Below are 20,639 nucleotides of genomic sequence, written 5' to 3'. Positions count from 1 at the left end.
TCATGGAATGATGGAGTCCGGTTTTGTAGATCACCGCACAAGGACCACCGCCACGACAACCAAACACTTCCAACCACCGTGCAATTATTATTGTATCCGACCAATGCCAATTGTCATTGCCGTCCAATCGATTGTCCTCCGACGACTATCGAACCGAACCGACTATTGTTGATGAATGATCCAAAATCGACGGACCAACTTAAAAACTCGTCTTTGAAAATGAAGTTTTGGGCGTTTGTATGATGGTTTTGAACAGTGGGCACCTGATTTGCTGTGATGCTTCGACGTCCAATCCTGTCCTTTACTCAGATCTCAGACTTTGTGTTGACAGCGGGAAGATTTCAAAGAAAAAGGAGGAGGAGGAGCTCATGTAAAAACGATATTTGGAAGATTTCTAATTTCACCTTATCCTATTTTATCCTATCCCAATCCAAATTCAGATGATCAAACGCAGCCTTGGTTGTAAAGATCAGGCTAAGATCTTAGACATTCATCATGTTATGTGCAACCTCCCGAGAATGAAATAACTTCATTTTCCATTAGAAACTTCAATTCTAAGTTTTGCACATATAAAAGGTACAGAAGAATAGAAAAAGTCAAATATTGGGAAAAATTAAATTACCCTTTTCAGGGGGGATAATGTCCCTAGCGTCCATCTACTTTCGTCTCAAAATCAAATCCGTCCCTTTTTTTTTTTTCAGTTCAAAAACATCTCTCTACTTTGTAAAAGTTGCCACCGAATTGCTCTCAAATTGCAAATCCTCCTCCTCTTCCTTCAAACCCACCAAATTCGGCCAAAAATCCATGAATATACCCTGCAACAATCTAAAAGATCACGATTCCTGAATTCCCCACTCATGATCACCACTCCTTGCACCCATAGCCGTGAGCTCAAAGCTCGTGTAGCCCTTGCCGCAAGCTCCCGTTCTGCAAGCCCCAGATCTTGCAGCCATGGCAGCTTCGAGCTCGAGAACTACAAGCTGCGAATCTCGCGGGCTTGGCCATGTCGACATGAGAAGAGCTCGAGCTACCATGGCTGCGAGCTTTAGATTTGGCGAGCTCCATATCTGGCCATACAACCTCGATCTTGAGCAGCCATGGCAACATGCTTAGAGCAGCTGCGAGGGATGAAGATCGATTCATACTCTCATCAACCCCATCACAAACACTCTCGAGTCAAACTCCCATCAAACCCCCGCTCAGAAAGGCATTCTCTTGGTGTCCTTTTCTATCTCAATCCCAAATCGCATGGCTGTGTACACCTTTAATTTTTTCTCTCATGCAAATATAAAAAGCAGCACACACTTACGTACCCAGTTAACTTCACCATTACACGGGCAAACCTTGCACCATTGCACGAATGGTGGATATCCTCTCTCTCTCTCTATCTCGATTAATTCTCCTTTAGTTTTTAAGTTGTTTGATGTTGGGCCATATGATACTTTTGAGCGAACCATGACAAATGCTCCGCGTTCATTTCAGCAATTTAAAGGTCCCTATCAGCAAAAATTGATTGGCCAAAGAAAAAAAATAATGGAATAACATGAGATTTTATATAAAAAAAAGAGAGTACATGGACAATTTTGAACAAACAGAAAGTAAGTACCGAGGATGGTTTTGAATTTCAGGCAAAGTAGAGGGATCATTTGTGACATTTCATTTTTCTAGGAAGGGTTTAGGAAAATCTTGAAAGAAGATTTGCGTGCAAGAAAAAAAGTTCGTTCGGGCCCAAAAAAAATTTGGACCCCGATCTCGGAAGAAATCCAACTATATTAATGAATCGTTTTCTTTTCGAACAATGACAATTGTCTCTTAATATGATATTTGATATCATCCTTGAGTTTCAATTTCTGCGATTAGGTTCCCAAATTTTTGTTCAATTTGTAATAATGCTCATGAGCTTTCAATTATTTCGCCAAGGTCTCTGAATTATCTTAAAATGTTCAATTCCATCGATTCATAAAAGAAAAAAAACTTTCAAATCAGGAAAAACCGACTCAATACATACCAAAAGTCCCCCCCCCCCCCCCGCCTCTTAAGACCCCAAGTATGTTGAAGCATGAGGCGAGCACCTCCACGCGAGCGAGCGCACTTGACACCTAAGTTTACGCGATTTTACCAAATTGTTATGATATTTTACCCTCCATGAATTCCTTTTATGGTATGCTAGGCATATTCTTGGACTTTTTAGAGCTTCTCCACGAGGAGCTTGGCGGGCCTCTAACGGGCTTACTTGCGGAAACCCCATAAACCCCTTATTCGGAGGAGGGCAATTCCTTGGAAATGGTGGTCACCGGGACAAGCCGCCAGTGGTTCTCTATTGAAATTTTAAAATGTATAGAATTTATTCTTCAAGTACTGTTTCACCCTCCCGCAAATTACTCATGAGCTTTTGTTCTCCTAACATCAATTTGGACCCCACATGTTGTCTCAACTCTTTCGTTTCTACTAAAATCCTCGTGGAGATTCATATTATCAAAGAAATGTCCCCGCCTCCTCAAGCTCTAGATACAGCCAGAGCCATGGAAATTCAACCATTTCTGGCTTGAAAACTTGCGTTTCGCTACTCCCACAAAACTGACAACCGTATTTGGTGAGTCGCCTTTCCAGAAATTCGAAGTTTGATTTTCAATGACTTTCTGGAGATTCAATCTCGTCATTGCTTATGATGCTACAGGAGAGTGGCCGCCGGACAAATGCAAAGAAGCCGGATCAACACACCTTACCTTATTATATCGGATTATCTATTTATTTATTTATCTCGCATACGGCCCGTCTATAAAGACAGTCCGCGTAAACCAAACTTTTTATGGATATTAATTACTTGTTTACCAAGGCTTTAATTTGGTTAATACTTTAATAGAATTTGACCACGTGGGTGATTTGTTAATCGAATCAGTCGATTCAACGTGACCTTGCTCCCATGCATGTTGACCTGCATTCTCCATCAGTCAGACCTACAATTCTCCAGTTGAATGTCGAACCCGTGGTTTTGTGCAACTTCCATTCCCTCGATGCTGGGCATTGTCTTGTCTTTTATTGTAAAACAAAAGGAATCTTAGAAATTAAGGATTAGAAACATATTGAGAATAAGGGAGGAGTTTGTACTAGGGGTGTGCAAATGAACCGAAAATTGGACCGGACCAGAACCGGCGGTTCCCATGGGGAACCGGTCCCGGACCATGCTCAACCCTAGTTTGTACATAGGAAGAATTGCCCTTCAGTAAGACCTGGATGTGAGCAACTGGCCGATTCAACCCGGGACGAGACTCAAGGGTTAATATATCATCGCAATTTCCTTTCCAGTATAAAAAAAAAGGAAAAAAAAATGCCATCTCCCCTTTTTTTTTCTAGTAAGGAATGAGCTGCAAGACTTGAATCTTCTACCAAAATAAGGGAAACAAACGTTTCACACGAGATCTATCACTATTAAGACTATTATTTCATACGGCCTTGAAAAAACTATACCAATTTAGATTTTACCATGGTCAAGGCTCGTGTTATAAAAGTTCGATTTTTACACGAATTATCTTCAAAATGCCGTGATTTATATTTTTGTGCCAATATCAACATTGTGGCTTTAATGCATATATGAGGCATATATCCATTATGAAAGAACTTTATCACCCATTGAAGTTATAATCCATTTCTTTATAAGGTAGACGAATAATCTTCAGTTCCATAATCTTTACGATCTCTTTCATGTCTCCATCTATTGAAGGGTGGGTTTGACTCAAATTACGCCAAGGAGAAATTGTGATTTTTATATACTAAATCTACCGCATAATTTAATCAATCTCGGGTCAAATCCACGTTTTTAGACCGGGTGGTGTTGCCCCTCCCGAGGGCGCAATCATCTCCCCGGCTTGGTTCTAGCCTGCTCATTCGGTATTATGCAGAAGAAAGAAAGGTAACTTTTGCTCTCTCCCCAAAATTTAAAATATTATTTGAACTTCTAAAAATTAAGAAAAATAGTATATGTTAATTTGTGTAAAAATTAAGAAAAATAGTATATGTTAATTTATGTTTCAATATTTATATACTGTGAAATTTTCGGGTGTCTTGAATGGAAAAAAAAAATCAAAGTGCTCGAACTACAGTATTTTTATTAGGGTTAATATTACAAAAAATCTCAAATTGGCACACATGTGACAAATTTATCCCGAACTGATTTTTTGACCACAAAAAATTCAAAACTGGTACATTTATGACAAATTTACCCCGAACTAATTTTTTGATCATAAAAAACCCTGAACTGATACATTTGTGATAAATTTACCATTTGTTAAATTGGATTCACACCACAAAAAATCACAAATTGATAAACTTGTGAATAACGGAGAGGTAAAATCCAAAATTGGAATATTTGTCAATTGCCACGTGTCATCTAACTCAGAAATTTGACGGTGAAATTTAACGGAAATAACGGAGGGTAAATTTGTCACAAGTGTACCAGTTTGGGATTTTTCCTGGTATTGACCCTTTTTATTATGCAAAAAGGAAAAAATAAAAATCAACCAAGACAAGTAATAGCATGTTATGATTATCCTCCTAATTGCAACTCTAATTATAAGCTAAGTCTCAAGATAATGGTACGCTAATGGTTATGAAGAGGCCCTCGAATTATCTTGTAAGCGATATGTCTGCGCGACGTGGCCAGTATACCTTCAACAATTAGTCTTTCCTATCTTCTTCTTACAAGGATTAGCATGTCATATCTTTCATGCCTAAAGCATGTGTATTCTTAAATGTGGTTCTACGAAAATGATTAGCATTCCACGTCAATCCCATATCAAACAGAAAAAGACAACAACTAAACAACAGGCAAAAGAATATATCTTAATCAGAGGTAAATTTGAGACCAACATAGCATAGACTTTGGGAAACACTCCGAATTGGTCAAATTGTCAAAGGGATTGAATGGAAACAGGATTAATCAGGTTAATCTATAAATATACTGCTCAACACAATCAAATTAACCACTTCATCCAAGAGCTTCAAATCTCTCTTCACCAAGCCTCTCAAAAGAGTTCAAATTCTTCTGCTTCGTTTCTCCATCTTTTGGCATCATCAATGCAGCCTCCTGCTCATGGGAAGTTGGTCACCATTCTAAGCATTGATGGTGGTGGGATCAGAGGAATTATTCCTGGTATAATTCTGGGTTTCCTAGAGACCGAGCTTCAGGTAGCTACACTTCGCAATAATTAATTTTTGTCATGTCGACCGTTTTATTATATGGAATTTCTCCTTTTCTTTTTGGGATAGCACCATGCATATTTGCCAAGGGATTAGGTCATCCTAAGAATGTGCATCTTCTGAATGCATATGTACTCCTAGTAGCTAACTATGCGCATTTGAATTGTACACATCAACGTTCAACTTTGGGTCGAATAGTATGCTCAAGCTAGCCATGGATGCCACCTGACCCGTCGCACCCAAGAAAATTTTTGCCAAGTTGGTTATGTTAGGATCTGGTCATTTACCCCCTGAAAGACTGAAACAAGCTTTTTTGTTATGGCATAATGCAGAAGCTAGATGGAGAGAACGCAAGAATAGCAGACTACTTCGACGTCATCGCAGGAACCAGCACGGGTGGCCTCGTCGCCGCGATGCTGGCAGCGCCAGATAAGAAGAACCGCCCTCTATACGGCGGCAAGGACATCAAGGCCTTCTATTTGGAACACAGCCCTAAGATCTTCCCTCAGCCCAGGTCTTAATAATTTCGTAGCAAATATATTTAATCATATTACATCTCAAGATCAGATCACTAATAAATTTAGAGACCAATCTATCGTTATATTTCACCAACATATGAGTCTCAGCTTCTCTCATGGATCAGATGTCCGAGCATAATGGCCAACACTGTGAGGACGATCAAAGCCATGGCCGGACCGAAATACAGAGGGAAGTATCTACACAAACTTATTAAGGAGAAATTGGGAGACACCAGATTGCACCAAACATTGACTAATGTGATTATTCCAACATTTGACATCAAGGAATTGCAGCCTACAATCTTCTCCAGCTTCCAGGTTGGGTCAATATTAACTCAAAAACCGTACAAAACCCCAAAAAAGTAGCGTTAGGTGAAATACAAGAAGAGTAGCTAGATGACTTGCCCTATGACTGTTTTAATTGATTATCTGACCGTGTTGCGCGAGTTTCAGGTGAAGAAGAATCCTAGCTTGGATGCTTTAGTCTCGGACATATGCATCGGAACTTCGGCTGCACCAACTTACCTGCCAGCCTACTATTTTAGAACTAGGAACCCTAATGGATCAGTCAGGGAATTCAATCTTATCGATGGTGGCGTTGCGGCAAATAATCCGGTAGGCTCATTTGTGTCAGAAAACTTTTACGCTATAATTGCACCGCATAGTATTAGGCAATATGTGTACAATATATGTAGAAAATTTAACAATTTCGAGTTAGTCAAAGTAGAATCTAGTGAGTATTCTTGAACCTACCTTTTTTATTTTGGTAAATCTAAGACTTCCTTAAAATTAGCTGAACATTACATATCCAAAACAGGGGGCAGACCCTCCAATATTATCATTGTTCATGTACTACATTGGTTAGTACAACAATTCGAATTAAAGTCATAAGACAAGGAGGCTCATCAAAAACAACAAAATTGTCCTCTAAATCCTTGCCCATGATCGCAAAAGCATCAGCACAGCAGTTAGCCTCCCCGAACAACGTGCTCATTTTGATTCGTCGTATCTGCCCCATCAATCTCCTGCATTCAGAAAGAAGTGGTCCTAGTAAGAAATTATCATCATCAACCTTACTAAGTGCCCAAACAACATTAAAGGCATCTCTATATGTAAGTTCTGAATGTTAAAAAAAACAGCCAGCTACTGGAGGCCACTAGTTGTCCCCATTCTCGAGTAGTAAGTACTCGGGTGGAATAAAAGAAATGAATTAGTGCATAACAAGCAGTATTAGTAACAATGCAGACATCAAAATCCATTTTGATTTTCCTGGAATTAGAGCAGCATGCCGTGATAATTTGTATTGTTTGTCTTACTATTCATGCATCACAGGCTTTAGTGGCTGTAAGTGAGGTGACCAAAGAAATAAGTGATTCGAACTCGGACTTTGATGTTCCTGATATGAAGCCAACGGACTATACTAGGTTCCTGGTTCTGTCCCTGGGCACCGGTTCATCGAAATCAGAGGAAAAGTACAGCGCCAAGAAAGCATCGAAATGGGGTGTGCTCGGCTGGCTCACGAATGGTGGTTCGACTCCGTTAGTTGATGTCTATACTCAAGCAAGTGCAGACATGGTGGATATTCATCTCTCCACTCTATTCCAGTCTCTTAAATGCAAAAATTATCTCCGCATACAGGTAATACACTGTCTGATATTCATTAAAGTGCGATATTGTACAAATACCGGTATACTAAATCGCAATATTAATACCGACAAAGAAAACACACCTTGAAAGAAAATCAACGGACTTTTTATTTTTATTTTTATAAATGTATGGCATCCAATAAGTGTAATCTGAAAAAGACGAGGTAAAAAATGATGCAGGATGATACATTGACGGGAGATGTGGCTTCGATTGACACGGCCACAAGGGAGAACTTGGAGAATATAGTGAAGGTTGGAGAGGCATTGTTGAAGAAACCAGTGTCAAGGGTGAACTTGGACACAGGGGTCTTTGAGCCTTTAAATCAGGGTACAAATGAAGCGGCTCTCAAAAGGTATTTGTTTAAATGGCTACCTAATTCACTTTATCAACGAATTTCTAGTGACACAACTGATTTTTCCATCGATAATAAATTGGATATACGTTGATCTTTTTTCCTGTTTCTTGTTACCTTCTGAACATAGGCTAGCGGAAACGCTGTCCAAGGAGAAGCAGCTCCGCCGAGGAAAATCGTCGCCTCTGTGAACTATATGATGACGGGTTATTTATGCTACAAATTTACGTTCCTTTTGTACCCAGCATTGCAATTTGTTCCAGGAGATTCGGATGTACAACAATGTTATATCTGTTCATTCGTTTGAAGTTATAGGGACTTACCCTACAATTCGATCTTGACGATATGGAGAGATGTCTAGTTTCTTGACCAATCAAATAATAATCCTTTCAATGGTTCAAATTTTTTTTATCAATAGCGTGCATATGGCATTGTAACTTTCCTATTATAACAACTAGGAGAAAAGAATGGGACTTCAAAACGCAATCCTACGTCGTAGTAGTTGGCAGTAAACTTATGTATATCAGTGTATGCTCTCATCAGATGAAATTGAACCTGCTATATATGCTTGTCAAGATTATTTACTTAATGATGATGAGAATTGTTGGGATTTTGGCATCCAAATCCCATAGAATTGAATGACAAGTGTGTGGATGAAAGTGTCCCACATATGATAGAAGAGGTGATGGGAGATGGTTTATTTTGAGGAACCTCTCAAATGGATTTGGGCCCCAAGGGGTACCCCACTTTTGTGGAAGAGAGAGGACCTACGCCAATTCCCCCGCACGCGCACCGCCATCCGGCTCGGTTCGGGGTCCATTCTTTATCGGTATTTTATTTTTTTCCGAACAGACACGTTGTTAGAAATTAATTAATTAATTATTTTTTGGACAAACAGACGTGTCCGTTCGTGAGGTTCGGTTCGCCCGAACGAAAATCGCTTCGGTTCGAGTGAGCCTTCGCTACTGTTCACAAACCGAACGGGAACCGCAAGCGAGTCTTCATTACTCGCAACTCTTCATTTTCGCCATATACATATATCCGAACAGTTTAGTTCGGACTGTGACATTTCGTGGCATTTATATTCCCGCGAGACATTTTCCCTACGCACTCTAGACATTTTTCACTTCATCATTATCAGACGTGTCTGTTCGTGAGGTTCGGTTCGCCCGAACGAAAATCGCTTCGGTTCGAGTGAGCCTTCGCTACTGTTCACGAACCGAACGGGAACCGCAAGCGAGTCTTCATTACTCGCAACTCTTCATTTTCGCCATATACATATATCCGAACAGTTTAGTTCGGACTGTGACATTTCATGGCATTTATATTCCCGCGAGACATTTTCCCTACGCACTCTAGACATTTTTCACTTCATCATTATCAGACGTGTCTGTTCGTGAGGTTCGGTTCGCCCGAACGAAAATCGCTTCGGTTCGAGTGAGCCTTCGCTACTGTTCACGAACCGAACGGGAACCGCAAGCGAGTCTTCATTACTCGCAACTCTTCATTTTCGCCATATACATATGTCCGAACAGTTTAGTTCGGACTGTGACACTTCGTGGCATTTATATTCCCGCGAGACATTTTCCCTACGCACTCTAGACATTTTTCACTTCATCATTATCATTTTGTGCGATTATTCTGCGAAGTTGCGTTCGAAGGTGTCCTCTGAATACGTACCACTTCGGAGGAACGAGATCCGTTCTATCCTGGGAGACGATTGTCCAATATCCTCAGGTACTGATTGAGGGGCCAAATTCGTCTTAAGGACACGACGTTACTTCGTTGGGCTCGGATCAACATTCTGTTTATTTTTTGTACTGCTTTTAGGTTAGTTTTCCTGACGTTTATTTCAATTTTTGGTATGCGAAATTAGCCGACAACAAGAATGTCAAAATCTAGGCACTGCATGGATTATTTTCACTAAAGTTGGGGGAGTCATTCTCCATTTGCGGTCACAAACTCTCTCGTTGATAGTAAAACCCTCAACTTCAGTGAGAATCTTAGGTTTGAGACTCAACAAAAGCAGCGAACTGCCGGTGAGAACAAGTATGCTGCCAAGTGCTAGGTTCAAGATTGGAGCAGTAAATCTTGTTTTATTCCACAAGAACCTTGAGTATTCTTAAATTTGGTTCATCCGGATAGCAAACTTCAACGTTTGACCTGAAAACTTGACAACCATGATCATTTAATTAGTCAGTGTGTTCGCCTTGTTGAAGGCCTAGTATTTTTTTTGTGGTCTAAAGTTGACGGGCCTAGTTTTGATCGCCACAATTGTGTATTTTCCTGAGGCACATCCTCCGACCATAGCCCCCGTGATCTGAAAATTATACTTTGTGTGTAGGATGGATGACCATCACACTCATTAGAGGTTGCTCGAATAATCAAGGAGTTTAAGACACTATCGTTATAATAAAGCTTTAATAACAAAATTGCGGCTTTTTAATTGAATAATAAGGGAAAACTCGAAAGTTATCTACATGCTTGAACTTGTCCACGTGATAATTTATTGATACATCTCAGCTTATAGGATATTTCACCTAGTAAACATCTAAGATGCATTAGCGGAATCATCTTGACTAGTCCACCTCGTACAGTTTTAAGGGTGCACTTCGTCCCATTTGACTCTGCATTCAGAATTTTTTTGTTGGAGGATTTGCAAGAAGGCTTGAATCGAACCATAAGAAGACGAGCAAACTCCCTTACTATCTAATCCAACGCATTGCTGATACACAAGGTCAACCCGCATCATATAACAGCTTGGTCTTACATAGTTTTGGAGTGGCGAAAAAGCAAATTCTTACAAAGCCTATATCCAAGTTGGACTTACATTGCCCAGCTTTACATGTGGAATCTTTATTAGGTCTATTGACAGCTTAAAAGAAATTGTATGCGATCATTGTCGGATAATACCAACAATTTGGAGTAATAGCAACTAGCAAGAGAAGACCGATACCAGCCAGGTTCTTATTCATAGAGGAGGGATTTCCCTGCTTTCACTGCCCACTGTAAGTTCCACACATAAATGACCGGACGAATAGGATTCAAGTATAGCTTTATACTATGCTTTGCTTGAGAGTTTCGGAGTGATTGGCATGACGGCGGCGCCTCTCTTCCACAAGTAGCTTTGCGAACCTATAAAAGGTGGGAGAGTGAGAAATTTTGTCCATTGATAAGAGCAGCACAGTATCATTATATTGGATTTTCTACTTGTAAAATGAAATTTACATGGTCTGGCAAGCATATATGGCTTTGAGTTATGGAAAAAGACATGTACCTTTTCAGAGCCTGTTCATTAGTCTCCAGCTTTGAGGGCTCCAAGTTACCAGTCTCCAGGTTCACCTTCGAAACTGGCTTCTTCAACAATTCCTCACCGACTTTGACAAGATTGTTCAGATTCTCCTTTGTAGAAGTGTCGACTGTCGATACTGTCCCTCTCAATGTGTCATCCTGCAAGTCCTCAGTTATACTTTGCTGGCAGCTAGAACTATGATTATCTAGGGATGAACATTTTTTCTATCTAATAGACTATATGTTCCACATAAAACTCAGACGAAGAAGAGGCGCAAGAACTACTTTTTTGTATTATGATATTTGGACTTTAAGCCTATCATGAATCACCTGAATCCTGAGATAGTTATTTTCGGAATTAAGGGCTTTGAAAACCACAGAAAGATGAAAATCAACCACGTCGGCGCTTCCTTGCATGAACACATCCACTAAAGGAACTGAATTGGCTCCCATCAACCAACCAAAGACACCCCATCTAGCCACCGACTTGGCCTCATACTTCTCCTCAACCTTTGCTGATCCGGTTCCCACGGATATCACCAGAAACCGGCCAAATTCCGATGCATTTATGGAGTTGTAAGCAGGGGATTTCCTGGTGATCTCTCTCGTCACTTCACTGATGGCGATCAGAGTCTAATTGGAAGGAAAATAGAATACATGTCAAGAAGAAAAATGTGCTGAAACAAAGTTAAAAGGCTCAGGCTTGAGGACATTCAGCGCACCGGATTATTAGCTGCCATACCACCGTCGATGAGATTGAAGTCCCTCAGCGCACCTGTGGAGTCCGAGGTTTGAAAGAAGTGGGCCGGCAAGTAAGTTGGCGCTGCTGAACTACCAATGCAGATATCAGAAATTAGAGCATCGAGTCTTGTCTTCCTTTTCACCTGAACACTCAAAAATAGTGTCAATTGCTTTTCGATCTATGGTAAAGGGTCGCTTTTCGCATTATTACTGTAGAAGAAAATAGAAGTAGACCTCAAAGCTGGAGAAGATAATAGGCTGAAGCTGCTTAATATCGAAGGTCGGAATAACGACATTGGTCAAAGTCTGATGTAGCCGCAGATTTCCAAGCTTGTCCCTCAGAAGGCTGTGCAGATACTTGCCGTCATATTTTGGCCCCAACACAAGCTTTGCCGATTGCGCAATGGAGGAAAACAAGCAGCTATTTACAGAAATGAAATGCAACAGAAAAATAGGACAGTTAGGATTGTTTACTGAAGAGAAAGGTGGAACTAGAATGCAATTTTAAGGTTCAACGTAAAAAAGATGATCTTCGACAGCGCCTGCACCTATTTTGTGGGAATATTTTGGGGCCATTGTCGAAATAAAAGGATTTGATGTCTTTGGCGGCAAACAAGGGACGGTTTTTCTCATTTGGTGCCGTTAGCATGGCAGTCAGAAGTCCACCGGTGCTTGTTCCTGCTACGACGTCAAAGTAATCCGCGATCCTTGCATCCTCGCCATCCAGCTTCTGCATCATAGAAAGAGAACACACGACCAAAATGAAAAGGAAACTTCTATTTTGTCAAATAAGAGCCTGCGGTGCTGTGTCGGGAAGTGCAATAGAAACAATTTCCTTCCTCTCTTTGTTTCAATGTGATCCTCAATTAGCCATTTTAGAAATTGCCAAAACAAATTACGAGTCCAAGTTTCATAGAACACATTCCTCATAAGTAACAAAAAGTGTCATGCCATGTGTATTATGACCTGTAACTCAGATTCCAGGCAAGCTAGGATGACTCCTGGAACCACTCCCCTTATGCCGCCTCCGTCGATGCTGAGGATAGTAATAAGGTTTCCGTAAGTCGGAGGTTTCAGGGTCAATTTTGCGTATTCCATTTCAGCGAAAAAAATTCGGGATTTTGAAGAAAGAAGGCTAATTTTAGGTAAGTGCGAGGGTTTTTCTTTTGGCACCAGCACACAAGCCTTGGATTGGATCTCCTGTCAACTTTATATATACTGGTGATGCAACAGTTATTAAGGTCCTAACTTGTGGTCATTCCTGGAGCATCAGAAACATTGACATGGGACCAATTGATTGTCCAGTTGAGCCATGCTTTGTTTTGCCCTCTTGACGAATTTGGATTAAGCTGGAGAGCACAACTCATCATTTGAAGCTTGAAAGAAACATGAAAGCATTTCCATACGAGGAAGTGCCTTCTGCGTTCCCCAAAAAGCGAAAATGGTCCCTTTGCCAAAAGAATCTGTCCGAGGATTGTTGGTTTTAGGCAGAAAATTAGGAGAATGTTAGGTGAGGAAACTTAGGTGAAGGGATTGGGCAAAGTTCCTTGTGATCTCCATGATAGTATGAGGAGCAAATTTTGTGCGGTTCTTTGATTATGTATGGTGCTCGTGCCGCACTACCAAGCTTAGTGCTTCATTTGCATCCCAAGTTTTCGCAAACGTCATAATCGCTGGCGCATGCCTTCGATCCACTGTGCAAGTGGTGGTGACTCCAAGTCCACCTTCCCCATTACGATTCAGGCTGAAGCTTACGCTCTCATCAAGTCGCCTTTGATTGCAATATCCGGAATTTAGAAATCGAATATGACCCTCTCTATATGCTGTTAATTGTTGGAATACGATCTTGAGTCGCAATAACCTACTTAAACCTATCTTTGAACAATGCAGGACGTTACTGAGAGATGAGAGAGGATTAGTCTGATCGGCCGAACGAAAAATGAGTCGGAAAAGGCTAAGGCCCATGGATATGTTCTTGGATACCCTTCTTGTGAAAGTCCCACAACACATTCTCTTTTAGCGTCCATCATCTTTTGGGCTGTCCATCAATATACAAAAGGTCTATTCAACTTCATATAGGTTACATTTTCTACCTTTGTTGTTCAATAGGAAAAGGATTTTCTCCTGTGGATCCTTGGTGTTCTGGTTACAGGATAACCTCACCACAGGAGAAAAGCTGAAGTTCCCACAAGAGCCTTTGCGGCCTGTTTGTTTGATATATTGAAATGGCAAGCTCCACGAATACGTTCCTTATTTTTGCTAGGCCCGCTCATCCCATGCCCCCAAGTTCTCACAGTATCTTTGTTTTTTCCAAAGAGAGGGAATACTCTCTAAAAGTTTTACATTTCAGGAATCCCAAGGTTTGGATGAAACTAGAGATGAAGCCTTTTAACGGCTTGCTTGGGACCCAATCAAGTTTCATTAGATTGGTGCACAAGATTTGTTACAAAAGAAGCAGTAGACTCTTATTGTGTCTCGGATACTAGCCACTCGTTCAAAATTCCACTTACAATCTGTTACATCATTTTGCAACCTAATTTGCCAAAATCTTTTTGTATACCTAATGGTACTAGTCCCATAATATCGCACGTAGCTTTTCTAATACAAAGTAAACTTTACTTTTTGTGTCCCGGCCGGGATCAATATGTTGATTGGTGGGTCCAAATCAGCAAAGGTAGGAGATGTATGTGCATTCAAATTAGTAGGTATTTTTATCAAGTTCAACAAGTACTTAAATTATTAGCATAGGTCAATGTGTAATATCAGATTATTTTTCTGATATAGTCGAAAAATTTACCTATTATATTCTTTGCTCAATAAGTATTGGGTTTTCATTTCCGTGCCTTTACTTTGAGCTTTAAATATAAGGGTGAACAATTTTAGATTCTGTCCAGATTCAAACTGGAACCTAGAATCGATCCGTCGGAACATGTTTCTCATTTTTTAAAACCTGAAATCTACCGTACATACCTTGGAACCTACAATGTCATAGATTCTAATGTCGGTTCTAGGGTTTACTTGGGAACCGGCCAATTTCCTTTTTTTTTTTTTTTCATTTTTTGTTAAGAAAAATGACAGTGAACGAAACAATAAAAATGAAAGTCTCCCATTTGTCAATGATAACAATCCATAAAAGATGAACACGTAAAATAAAATAAATAATAAAAATATTACGAAAGGCCATAGAAACAACAAAGGATTAGATATGATGCTGAGGCATCTCCAAGTAAAAACCAAAAGGGTTAATACCACGAAAAACTCTAAATTGGTACACTTGTGACACATTTACCCCAAACTATTTTTTTGACCATAAAAAACCCCAAACTGGTATACCTGTGACAATTTTACCCCGAACATACCACAAAAAACCCCAAACTGGTACACATGTGACAATTTTACCCCAACTAATTTTTAATATTATTTTTTTTATTTTTTGAATTTTTTCTTTTTTTTCTTTTCTTTTCTTTTTTTTTTCTTCACTTCAACCTCTGGCCGGTCGCCGGTCCGGCGACCGGCCAGAGGCGGAAGCCGGCGAGGGCCGCCCTCGGCAGCCGCTGGCGAGGGCCGCCCTCGCTCGACTCGGCAAGGGTGACCCTCGCCGGATCTAGCGAGCGGCCCTCGCCGTTGTCGAGCGAGGCGGCCCTCGCCCGGCTCGGCGAGGGCCGTCCTTGCCCGCCCAGGCGAGGGCTGCCTCGCCCGAAGCCGGCGAGGGCAGCCCTCGCCCGACGCAGGCGAGGGTCGCCCTCGCCAGATCCGGCGAGGGCAGCCCTCGCCCGATACCGGCGAGGGTCGCCCTCGCCTGAGTCGGGCGAGGATCGCCCTTGCCCTGGGCGGGCGAGGACAACCCTCGCCCGACGTCGGCGAGGCGGCCCTCACCCGACGCAGTGAGGCGGCCCTCGCCCAATATCGGCGAGGGTCGCCCGAGCTTGATCTGCGAGGCGGCCCTCGCCCGACGCCGGCGTGGGCCACCCTCGCCCGACGCCGGCGAGGGCGGCCCTCGCCGACTTCCGCCTCTGGCCGGTCGCCGGACCGGCGATCGGCCAGAGGTTGAAGATAAAGAAAAAAAAATAAAAGGAAAAAAAATAAATAAAAATTCGGAAAAAAATAAAAAATAATATTAAATTTTAATTCAGGGTAAAATTGTCACATATGTACCAGTTTGAGGTTTTTTGTGGTAAGTTCAGGGTAAAATTGTCACAGATGTACCAGTTTGGGGTTTTTGATGGTCAAAAAAATAGTTCGGGGTAAAATTGTCACAGATGTACCAGTTTGGGGTTTTTTATGGTAAAAAAAATAGTTTGGGGTAAATGTGTCACAAGTGTACAAGTTTAGGATTTTTCGTGGTATTAACCCAAACCAAAACAAATATGTAACTATAGTGATAGCGATCAGAGCCACGATTAATTTACTTAGGCACATTGAATCAGCTACTTCCAGGCCAACAAAACAATGTAGCGCAAAAAGAAATTGTGACTTCTTTGATAATCAAAGGGGGAAGAGGAATGCTCGTCTCAACAAGGTAAGAGATATAAAGCTACAAGGTTCTTTTAAGCTAGCTTTGGCCAACATGGCATAGAAATTTGATTGAACAAGAAATCACAATATCCTCCAAACAGCAGGACCCTCGAACACAATCAGATCCTGTCCAACCATTAAAAACACACATTCATATTACCAGAATTAAACCAATTGATCGGCATAGATGCAACTTGGAGATTCATCCAAAAGCATTGGTATATCAGTCAAGAACATAAATCACAACTTCAGTCTCAGTAAAATTTAGCAAAATCCCGTGGAACAGTCTCAGGTACACATGCACAAATTTAGGGTTTTTGAGGTTCCCGGTTCAGTTCTCAAGAGAACTAGGAACTGAAATGGGAACTGGAGGTTCTTAAAAATGTGGAATTGGGAACTGGACCAGGTCTCACTAGGACCTGGAACTGAACTGGTTTTCCAGTTTCCGTTTCTATCCTGGAACCATGCTCACCCTTAGTGGAGATGTCCTATCATCTCGGACGGAGTATTACAGTTGTCACCAATGTGTGGAGTGGACCCTACTGGCAATTTCTGTCTTTTAAAAAAAATAATTCATATATAAATCACCCGAAAAGATATGTGAGTTTATTTTTGGTTCGAAAAGATATACGAGTTGACAGTAGCACCAATAATGTAGAGGAAAAAGAACTTTGAAAAGGGTCGGGGTTATTTAACAGAAAATAAGCAATCTATTCGTTATTTTTTTAAAGATGATTGTTCTATTGTTTGAAAGAATAGTTAGCGAAAATGTTTTCATTATAAGTAGTGATCTGTACTTGAACATTTTCGTCGATGACGAAATTACGGTTCGTTAATTCATTTTTATGAGCAAATGCCGAAGATGATTTTCAGTAGGATGTTTTTCAAAGCGTCGGTTTTCTGCGAAATAAACATGCCATGTTTTTCTTTTCTTTACGACAAGGGCAATCGAGGCTTTTGACTTGATTAACTGTGCCGAATGCGTGAAAGTAATTCCCTCCACGTATATCTAATTAGGCTCCACCGATGGATACAAGGGTGCACCCAAGATCACTCAAGGCGAGCAACAAAATTTGATGGATCAATAAAAAGATTGACTAGATTAGGGTGTGCCACAACACATTCTATAATGATTTAATAGATGTGTAATTGATCACCAAAATATTTAGGTTTATAATTCGGGCCATCGTTACTTTATTGTATCTAAAGGGGTGTTTAATTGACTCGAAATTTACCTCTTCAACATGATCTGCTGGGCTCCACTTCATTTTCTACGGGTAATTTCAAATTAGAATATAGTAACTATTTTTTGGCGCCTGCTAGACATCCAGTCTTTGTTTGGTGTCTCAATTGCTAACTTATTGTTCTTTTCCTATTGGTATCTTTATTGATTGATTCTACAATGAAAATCGTCAATCATACGCCGCCGCATATGAATAGTTGATTCATGATCATCGATGTATATTAATATTAATAATTCTTTTGGTTGTCAATAATAGCTCACGTATCTAGTGTCAATAACGATTTGTTTTCTGAACAAATTAAGAGAGAGTGCCTTTCCCAATCCTGGAAATGAGTGAATATGCCCCTGTTTAAGTTGTCATTATCAAACAGATCAATGTGCCGAGGTAATTGATCTGCCATCGGTATCATTTTATACCCATTCTTGGCTAAATACGTTATTCGTAGTTTTTGTTCTCTTTTGCATACTTGGGTCAAGGTTTAGGAGTTTCACCTGGTGTAATTTATATTAAAGTACTAGATTAGAAAAAGCTTGCGCAATTTCAAGATAAAGAACTCTTGAAGTTTCTATCTCCCAACCAATTGTCCCTTTTCTCATTAAGACCACAACTTTGCATCGTCGATTATAACCATGCAAGCATGAGACGAAGCATCAAGAAAGATGTTTATTCCAAGTCCAAGCTTGCAATTAGAAAATTTCCTGCGTTTTTATATCACTAAAATCCTATTCAGTACCTTTCAGTTTTGTAACTTTCAGGAGTCCTCAAGTTGTGGGATGGAATATTCTAACCCGTTCTGTCCAATGCCAAGCGGCATGAAACTGGAGACGATTCCATGAACCCAATCATCTTCTAACCCATTGTTCGCCCGTCGCCATCTGCATTTAGCAGAGTATAAATATAGGTCTTGGAAAAGCCATAAGACACATCTACACAAGAACAGCGTGATATCACTAACTTTTGAGTTAGAAAGAACGATGGCATTAGTAAACATTTTCAGCATTTTGGGACTGCTGGTTTCGGGATTGGTAATGACCCAAAGGAACTTGGTGGCTGGCAGTTCATCTAGCTGCAACTTTCCTGCTATCTACAACTTCGGGGATTCAAACTCGGACACTGGAGGCCGCTCCGCTGCACTTACACAAATTCCACCTCCCTATGGCGAAACAAACCTGGGCAGTCCTCCCAAGAGATTTTCCAACGGGCATGTCATCCTCAATTTCATAAGTGAGACTTTTAGCAGACTATTAGAATGATTTCAGTCATTGTTTCTTTGGAGAAGAATATGGATCCTATGACCATACACTGAGGTAAACTTAGTGGTTAATTTCACCGGTCAGGACGAACAGTTTTGATTACTAGAAGTTCACTATCTTGACTAAGAGATGCCTTGATAAAGGTTATTAGAGATTAACATTTGTAAAATATTTGACGCATAATCGGTTTTCTCTGACTTTCTGCAGCTGAAAAACTAGGACTGCCACACGTGAGTGCATACTTGGACTCCATAGGAACAAACTTCAGACACGGCGCTAACTTTGCCACCGGAGGCTCATCCATTCTACCTGGTCCTTTCAGCCCTTTTGATCTGGGGATTGAAGTCTCCCAATTCAAACAGTTCAAATCACGCGCAACGGAACTCTATAAGAACTTGAGTGATTCTTGTGAGCCATTATATCCTTCTTCAATTTTCTGCAGTTCATTAGCCAGAATTATGGCATATCAAGCCAGTAATCCGCATATGCCACTTAATCCAATTTAGAGTCCCCATGATCGCATTTGCTTTAGTTTCTTTGTGCACAAAGCTGAATAATTTTGTAAAGACTGACGATATATCAAAAAATGGCATTAAATTCAGGGACTATCGAAAACTGCAGCAGCATGTCCCTTCCGCATCCTGATGATTTCTCAAAGCCCTCTACACATTTGATATAGGACAGAACGATCTTACATTTGGCTTTCAGAACATGACAGTAGATCAAATAGTCGCTGCAATTCCTGGCATCCTTGACTGATTTGATGCAGCAATACAAGTAAGTTATGGGCAGTCATAGAATATCTGAGATCCATTAAGAGCCTAACATAAATGCACAAACCTTGCTAATTCTTATACTGCTTCCTAAAGGTATTTCCATTGTTTTTTTTCAGCAACTCTATGGCGAAGGAGCAAGAGCTTTCTGGGTACATAACACCGGTCCAATTGGATGTTTGCCTTTCATGGCTCTACCATTTAAATTTAGAAATGGCACCCTTGACAGATTGGCTGCGTTGCTTATCAAAACAATGTAGTTCAAGAATTCAATCAGCAGCTTAAAGAAAGGGTGGACAAGCTAAGAAACAATCTCTCCATGGTTACGTTCACATCCGTCAACGTATATTCAGCCAAGCTATTGCTGATAAGTGATGCTAAAAATCAAGGTAATCTTCTGCATATCAGTGGGTACTAATTCTCTCAGGCTACATCTAATGAGCAGATCCATGAGGTAAATGTGGAGAAAAACTTGGCAATCCGCAAAAACAGGAGGTCATTTTTGCTTAATGGTTCGTAGGCTAATAGTACTGAGGTGTTTAAATTATGTTCTGTCCGTTGATGAAATCTGGTGGCAGGTTTTGTTGATCCACTGAACTACTGCTGTGGTACCTTCGTGCCAACATTCGTGATGTGTGGACTGCCAGCACAAGTAAATGGAACCACCATTCATGGAGATGCTTGTGGCGACCCTCAGGATCGAATTAGCTGGGACGGCATACATTTCACGGATGCAGCCAATTCGTGGATTGCTTCACGCATCCTCACTGGTTCCATGTCCGACCCACCTGCACCAATCTCCAGTGCTTGTCCATAATATACAGCATCAAGATTGAAGACGTCATTTCCAAAAGAAGCAAAGAAAAGAGCACGAACATCTTGCTTTTCCTTTTCTACTTTCTGGTCATTAATTACTAAATAAAACGTCACTCCTGTCGGAGCACATGTCATGTAATATTCACATGGAAAATAATACGAGGGTTGCTTAAAAAATGATGTAGAAAACCAAACCTTATACATGCCCAATATCTCACACCAAGCTAGATATCCAGAAGGGTGTCGCTTTCTAATTATTATATTTATTTTTCTTTAAAAATTATCCAACAGAA

At 40.7% G+C, this 20,639-nt stretch overlaps 2 protein-coding genes and 1 pseudogene across 4 annotated transcripts; 2 read left to right on the top strand and 1 right to left on the bottom strand.

Annotated features, from left to right (window-relative positions):
• Positions 1-5,001: 5,001 nt before the first annotated feature.
• Positions 5,002-8,309, top strand: LOC115680793 (patatin-like protein 2). Of its 2 annotated transcripts, XM_030604629.2 has the most exons (7): positions 5,002-5,184; positions 5,529-5,710; positions 5,840-6,032; positions 6,168-6,329; positions 7,047-7,352; positions 7,541-7,713; positions 7,844-8,309. In XM_030604629.2, the coding sequence occupies exons 1-7, from the start codon at positions 5,074-5,076 to the stop codon at positions 7,902-7,904; spliced, it is 1,188 nt and encodes a 395-aa protein (XP_030460489.1). In that variant the 5' UTR covers positions 5,002-5,073; the 3' UTR covers positions 7,905-8,309. The 2 variants fall into 2 exon arrangements, with proteins under 2 accessions (XP_030460489.1, XP_030460487.1); XM_030604627.2 differs by lacking the exon at positions 7,844-8,309 and having other exon boundaries at positions 7,541-7,830.
• Positions 8,310-10,461: 2,152 nt separating this feature from the next.
• Positions 10,462-13,016, bottom strand: LOC115680794 (patatin-like protein 2). 2 transcript variants are annotated; one of them, XM_056311205.1, is made up of 7 exons: positions 12,712-13,016; positions 12,288-12,475; positions 11,980-12,166; positions 11,727-11,888; positions 11,335-11,637; positions 10,991-11,163; positions 10,462-10,848 (listed from the first exon to the last, which is right to left on the bottom strand). In XM_056311205.1, the coding sequence occupies exons 1-7, from the start codon at positions 12,841-12,843 to the stop codon at positions 10,770-10,772; spliced, it is 1,224 nt and encodes a 407-aa protein (XP_056167180.1). In that variant the 5' UTR covers positions 12,844-13,016; the 3' UTR covers positions 10,462-10,769. The 2 variants fall into 2 exon arrangements, with proteins under 2 accessions (XP_056167180.1, XP_030460490.1); XM_030604630.2 differs by having other exon boundaries at positions 12,294-12,475.
• Positions 13,017-18,478: 5,462 nt separating this feature from the next.
• Positions 18,479-20,347, top strand: LOC115664262 (GDSL esterase/lipase At3g27950-like; annotated as a pseudogene).
• The last annotated feature ends 292 nt before the right edge of the window (positions 20,348-20,639 follow it).

The sequence above is a fragment of the Syzygium oleosum genome, unplaced genomic scaffold (assembly GCF_021117445.2).
Source record: "Syzygium oleosum isolate NSW1041296 unplaced genomic scaffold, Sole_v2.1 Sole_v2.05, whole genome shotgun sequence".
Taxonomy (NCBI): domain Eukaryota; kingdom Viridiplantae; phylum Streptophyta; class Magnoliopsida; order Myrtales; family Myrtaceae; genus Syzygium; species Syzygium oleosum.
Note: the sequence above shows the minus strand (reverse complement) of the source record. Positions and strands in the feature narration are given on the sequence as shown.

What these genes read in the sequence shown, in the direction of transcription:
- LOC115680793 (XM_030604627.2), top strand. Translation starts at nt 5,074, where the DNA reads ATGCAGCCTCCTGCTCATGGGAAGTTGGTCACCATTCTAAGCATTGAT. An exon ending in AAGATCTTCCCTCAGCCCAG is followed by an intron (nt 5,711 to 5,839) that starts GTCTTAATAATT and finishes CTCATGGATCAG; the next exon opens with ATGTCCGAGCATAATGGCCA. An exon ending in CAATCTTCTCCAGCTTCCAG is followed by an intron (nt 6,033 to 6,167) that starts GTTGGGTCAATA and finishes CGCGAGTTTCAG; the next exon opens with GTGAAGAAGAATCCTAGCTT.
- LOC115680794 (XM_056311205.1), bottom strand. Translation starts at nt 12,843, where the DNA reads ATGGAATACGCAAAATTGACCCTGAAACCTCCGACTTACGGAAACCTT. An exon ending in TTATCTTCTCCAGCTTTGAG is followed by an intron (nt 11,889 to 11,979) that starts GTCTACTTCTAT and finishes TTGAGTGTTCAG; the next exon opens with GTGAAAAGGAAGACAAGACT. An exon ending in GTATGGCAGCTAATAATCCG is followed by an intron (nt 11,638 to 11,726) that starts GTGCGCTGAATG and finishes CCTTCCAATTAG; the next exon opens with ACTCTGATCGCCATCAGTGA.